This window comes from Vespula pensylvanica, chromosome 6, assembly GCF_014466175.1.
Source record: "Vespula pensylvanica isolate Volc-1 chromosome 6, ASM1446617v1, whole genome shotgun sequence".
Classification (NCBI taxonomy): domain Eukaryota; kingdom Metazoa; phylum Arthropoda; class Insecta; order Hymenoptera; family Vespidae; genus Vespula; species Vespula pensylvanica.
In genome coordinates this window covers 2,001,915-2,006,914 of record NC_057690.1, presented here as the reverse complement: position 1 = coordinate 2,006,914, position 5,000 = coordinate 2,001,915, and the positions used below count along the sequence as shown (strand labels likewise).

Sequence of the window (5,000 nt, the reverse complement as noted above, 5' to 3'; positions counted from 1 at the left end):
AGAAGAAACAATTGGAGGAGCAAAGGCGTCAGTTGGAGGAGCAGAGGAGACAAATGGAGGAACGAGCCAAAACCGTAGATCAAAAATCTAGAACGATAGAGGAGAAGGAGAGGACGCTCCAAAGTCTCGACCAAGATTTGAAAAAGCGCAAAGCGAAAATGGACCAGCTTGAACAACAATTGCAAAGGGTAAATGTTCTTACATCGCCATTGATTTTTTATTTGTCCAAATGTAGTTTCTATTTCAATCAAATTGATCTGTTTAAATCGGCTTATTCTCAAACCTCCATCAAAGGTGATCACATCGAATCAAAATTCTGAATAAATTTAAAAACTTTTGACGAACGTAAGCAGATATCCTGACAAGCTTTGATCATGGCTATCAAGTTTGTCCTTTATCCTGACCTATTTATAACACTCCTTCGTTAGAAACCAACCTTCTTTATTCTAACATTCACCTACTTACATTAATCTTGACATAATTTAAATATAAAATCAATAACCTTTCACAATACGACCAAGTAGCAGATGTTAAGCCCTGCGGACAAGTTCGATTAACGTATTCAAATGTTGGTGACAAATTTCATCCGATGCTCGACGCTCGAACGTGTCGATTTATTTTTTAACATTTTTTTTGTCTTTTTGTTTCTTTTTTTTTTTTTTTTTTCTTCTTTTTATGGTACAGAGCGGCGGGTCACCGGATAAGAGATTGGCGGAAATGCAAAAGGCGTTGGAGTCTGCCGAGAAGGAATTGGAAAAGGCCAAGGAAGCGTCCGAGAGGAGCACAGCGGAAACCGAGAGGCTGTTGCAACTCGTACAAATGACGCAAGAAGAACAAAACTCAAAGGAAAAACAAATCAGAGAACTACAAGAGTGAGTGATATGACTTCTTCTTTTCTTTCTTCCTTTTCTTTCCTTTTTTTTTTTTTTTTTCTTTTTGTTAATTTGTTTCTTCGTTGCGATAAAATGTCACTGGTATAAGACGGACAATAAAGTGGATTAAGTCAGGTTTTGAAGAAAGAGAAAAAACGAAAAAACACAGGATAATTACGCTGTATATTACATCGTTATTTTTCGTGAATTTCCTATGAGACGATCAAATACATCGAAATCAAATTTCACAATCAAAATCTAACGATTGATTTTATAACAATTGTTCAATATCCAATAGATACTTAAGTGTTTATTTGAAAACCTAATCGAACCGACTTATACACTTTTCTCCGAGCATCAGATAATATAAATATATTTATATTATCGACTGTTATCGAATAAAATTTTATCGATTTGCTAATTCGATTGAGAATAATCTGTATTCTTTTTTCTTTTTTTTTTTTTTTTCTTTTTCTTTTATACTCTTATTATACCAGTGCACTCAAAGCCGCACAAGCCAAGTTGAAACAAGCTGCAACTGCACAGCAACAAGAGGTCAGTATCGTTTTCCTTTATTATTTCTGATTATTCGATTAGATATTTCATCGTCGAACTTTATCACGTTCGAACTAACTTAAAAAAAAAAAAAAAAGACGATTGTATCTTTTTAATTCTAATAACGACTCGTTCATTCTCAAATTTCCACGCTGCCTTTGGATTTTCTACGTATACGTCTGTACTTATTGCCTGTTCACGCTTTCTCGCTTATCACATCACTTTCTTCACTTATTTTATTAATCATAAATCATCGATCGATCTCGTTCGGGAAATCATAATAAAAATGGAATCATAATAATAAAAATCTCATGAAATATACGTATATATACAGGCGGGACCCGCCGGATTCCTAAAAAGCTTCTTCTAAGGTCGATTTTCGTTGGGAACGCCTTCTCCGTTCTTTTTAGTACAATTTGCATTAAGAACAAACTTTACGATTATAATATACGATTATAATAATATTAAACGTAATGAAATAATAATAATAATAATAATAATAATAATAATAATAATAATAATAATAACAAAAACAACAACAATAATAACGAACGAAGTGAAGATCGAAAAAAAAAATTACGGTCGACATGGAAAACACACACGTATTACACATGCATACGTACGTCAAAATATATACATTTATATATAGATATGTATGTGAATATACATATTATATATATATATATGTATATATAGATATAAATATTTTACGTAATGCTGCGACCATTGTTAACATATTTAATAACTTATATAGAGAAGAAAGATAATAACGATGATAACAATAATAATTAAAAAAAAGAAAAAGAAATGGAAAAAATAAAGTATACATATATAAATATATAAATATTATAAATAATAAAAATGCGATATAGTGCGGGAGGAGCCGACGGCTAAACAATAAAGTTTCATTATTGTTATTATTATTTCGAGAAGAAAATCGAGACATTATGTTTATGTACATATATACATGCATAAAATACATATATAGAGAAATGCATACATAAAGAAAAAGTAAAAGAAGGGAAAAGCTGACGCCCGTACACGTGGTCTATCAGAAAGATAAAAAAAGAATTGGAAAAAGAAAAATAACAAAAGATATTTACACTTGTATGTATTTTCCATTGAAATATACAAGTATAGATATATATATATATACACATATATATATGTGTGTGTACGAATATACACATACATACATATACGATATATAAATGTAAATGAGAAAGAAAATAAGATGAAAGAAGAAAAAAGGGTATAGGTACGCAATATTGTGAAAAAAGATATGAAAGAAAAAAAAAAGAAAAGAAAATGACACAGAAAAAAGAAAGAAAATCAAGAGACGAGTAAACAGTGGAACGTATTAGACGAATTTGTCCGTCGATTGATGAAAACTAATAAACTATGATAAACCTATGAAAAATATTTCACTAACGAATGAGAGAGAGGGAGAGAAAGAGAAAAAAATGGGCCAAAAAATTAATGAAAAAATCGAATTTCGTTTACGTCGGCCGCCGAGACACGAGAGGACGCACAAAAGAGGAAGAAAATTAAAAAAAAAAAAGAAAAAGGTATATCCATATATATATATATAAAAAAAAAAAAAAACGAACGGAACAAAACAAAAACAAGAAAAAGAAATATAAAACAAACACAGAGGAATGCTTCGGTGTCTACCCGTAATTTTCTTTTCTTTTTTGTAATTTTTCAAAAAAGCAAAAAAAAAACGAAATTAAGTCTTCTCTCCATACATACACGTTTCTTTCTTCTTCTTCTTTTTTTTATTAAACCCAAATCACCTTCCACCCCTCGCCATTTATACACACACCCACACACATATACTCGCGCTTACGTTTCCCATCTCTCTGCATCCTTTCACTGGCAACACCCTTCGCACTTGGTCCGTGTCGCAACGCCTACAGGACAATCTGAAGGACGAACTGAAAGGTGTTACGGATATGAGATCTCGTAAGAGCGACGATCGATGGAACGAAAATTTGTCGAAGAACGAGACGAGAAATCCGAGCGACAAGAAGACGAAGGACGATAGGGACGAAACCGTTATTACTTGGAAGAAGGATTTGGAGGAAAAAAATAAAAGGATCATGGAACTCGAGGAGGAGATGTCTACGATGAAAGATCTTCTTGATAATAAAAATCAAATGGATAAGTTTGAATATACGAGGGATACGAGGAACGACGACGAGTCCTGGAAAAAGGAAGTCGAAGCTAAAAATCGTAGAATCGTCGAACTTGAACAAGTTATGGCGTCCTTGGAGAACTTTTTAAAGGAACACACCGATACCGAGGGTATCAGGGAACTCGAAGCGATCGTCGAAAGGAAAAATATGAGGATCGATGAACTCGAGGATACCGTGGCGGAGTTCGAAGATTTTCTTAAAGAAAATCCTGACGTTAAAGAGTTACACGATTTACGCCAGCAGGTAAACGTATCCGAACGTAGGATCCGTGAGTTAGAGGATTGGATACGTAGAAATGACGGTACTAATGCTGACGGTGGAATAGATCGTGCAAGGATCATGGAACTCGAGGAGATGGTCACCCATTTGGAGGATTACGTTAGGAAACATAACGTTGACGTACTCAAACAGAAACTTCAAGATCGGGAATGTAGAATCGAACAACTTCAAGGTCGCGTCAATACTTTGGAAAAGGAGCTGATCAAGTTCGAAAGGGATTTGGAAGGTAAAAAGACAAAAAAGATCGACTTTTTCTTTCTAAATTTTTTCTTTTTTTTTTTTATTGCGATATAAAAATGTTAATAAATTGGAATAATATATTCGAATTAATAGGAAATAAAATAAATCAATAATTTGTATCGCGACAGGTCAGAAAACATTCACGGAGAGTACAAAAAATCGTATGAAAGATTCAGCGAATGATCCAATAGTTATCAGTAACGATGCTAATAAACCGAACGAACTGGAACGATTGATATCTGAAAAAAATGTGAAAATCGATGAGCTGGAGAAACGAATCGTCGAGTCGAAGGATCAAATGAACGATATGCAAAGGGATATCGCTAGATTAGAAAAAGAATTGAGCGAGTACGAGGCAGAGGATATTGGAGTTTTAAAGGAAGAGATAAGAGTGAGGGACGAGAGGATTTTGCAATTGGAGGACGAAATCGATTCCCTTGAAAGGGCCTTCAACGAGGGAGTCGATCTCGAACAGATCGAGGAACTCATGAACGTTATTAGCAGAAAGCAGGACAGAGAACGTCAATTTGAAAAGGATATTGAAAGTAAAAAGAACAGAATCGAGGAACTTAGTGAGGCACTTCGTGAAAGTGTCGTCATTGCCAGCGACGGTGAGAGAAGATTTCAACGTGAAGAGAAGTTGAAGAAGAATGCCCTTGAAAGAGTAAGTTACACTTACGTTTTAAATTAAAAACTTCAATGGTAAATGTACAAATGTTATATACTCACATATCTAATATTAAAAATTTGCGGCTGAAAATTTCTAAAATAATTCGTAAAAATCAATTACACTTTTTCGATACTTTTATACTAATTTTTTTTTATCCTTAAGCATTATTCACGAACTGTTTATAGT

At 33.5% G+C, this 5,000-nt stretch overlaps 2 protein-coding genes across 3 annotated transcripts in view; both read left to right on the top strand.

Annotated features, from left to right (window-relative positions):
- LOC122630215 (ELKS/Rab6-interacting/CAST family member 1) overlaps positions 1–2,167 on the top strand; it is a 75,234-nt gene extending 73,067 nt beyond the window's left edge. For both annotated transcript variants that reach the window (XM_043814490.1, XM_043814489.1), the window contains 4 exons: positions 1–188; positions 685–872; positions 1,370–1,427; positions 1,762–2,167. The exon at positions 1–188 is cut by the window's left edge and continues 70 nt beyond it. In XM_043814490.1, coding sequence (XP_043670425.1) covers positions 1–188; positions 685–872; positions 1,370–1,427; positions 1,762–1,797 — 470 coding nt within the window. In that variant the 3' untranslated portion in view covers positions 1,798–2,167. The remainder of the gene's footprint in view (positions 189–684; positions 873–1,369; positions 1,428–1,761) is intronic.
- Positions 2,168–2,709: 542 nt separating this feature from the next.
- LOC122630216 (ELKS/Rab6-interacting/CAST family member 1-like) overlaps positions 2,710–5,000 on the top strand; it is a 3,629-nt gene continuing 1,338 nt past the window's right edge. The window contains exons 1-3 of the mRNA XM_043814491.1: positions 2,710–2,985; positions 3,345–4,130; positions 4,273–4,808. Of these exons, the coding sequence (XP_043670426.1) occupies positions 3,383–4,130; positions 4,273–4,808 (1,284 nt within the window). The 5' untranslated portion in view covers positions 2,710–2,985; positions 3,345–3,382. The remainder of the gene's footprint in view (positions 2,986–3,344; positions 4,131–4,272; positions 4,809–5,000) is intronic.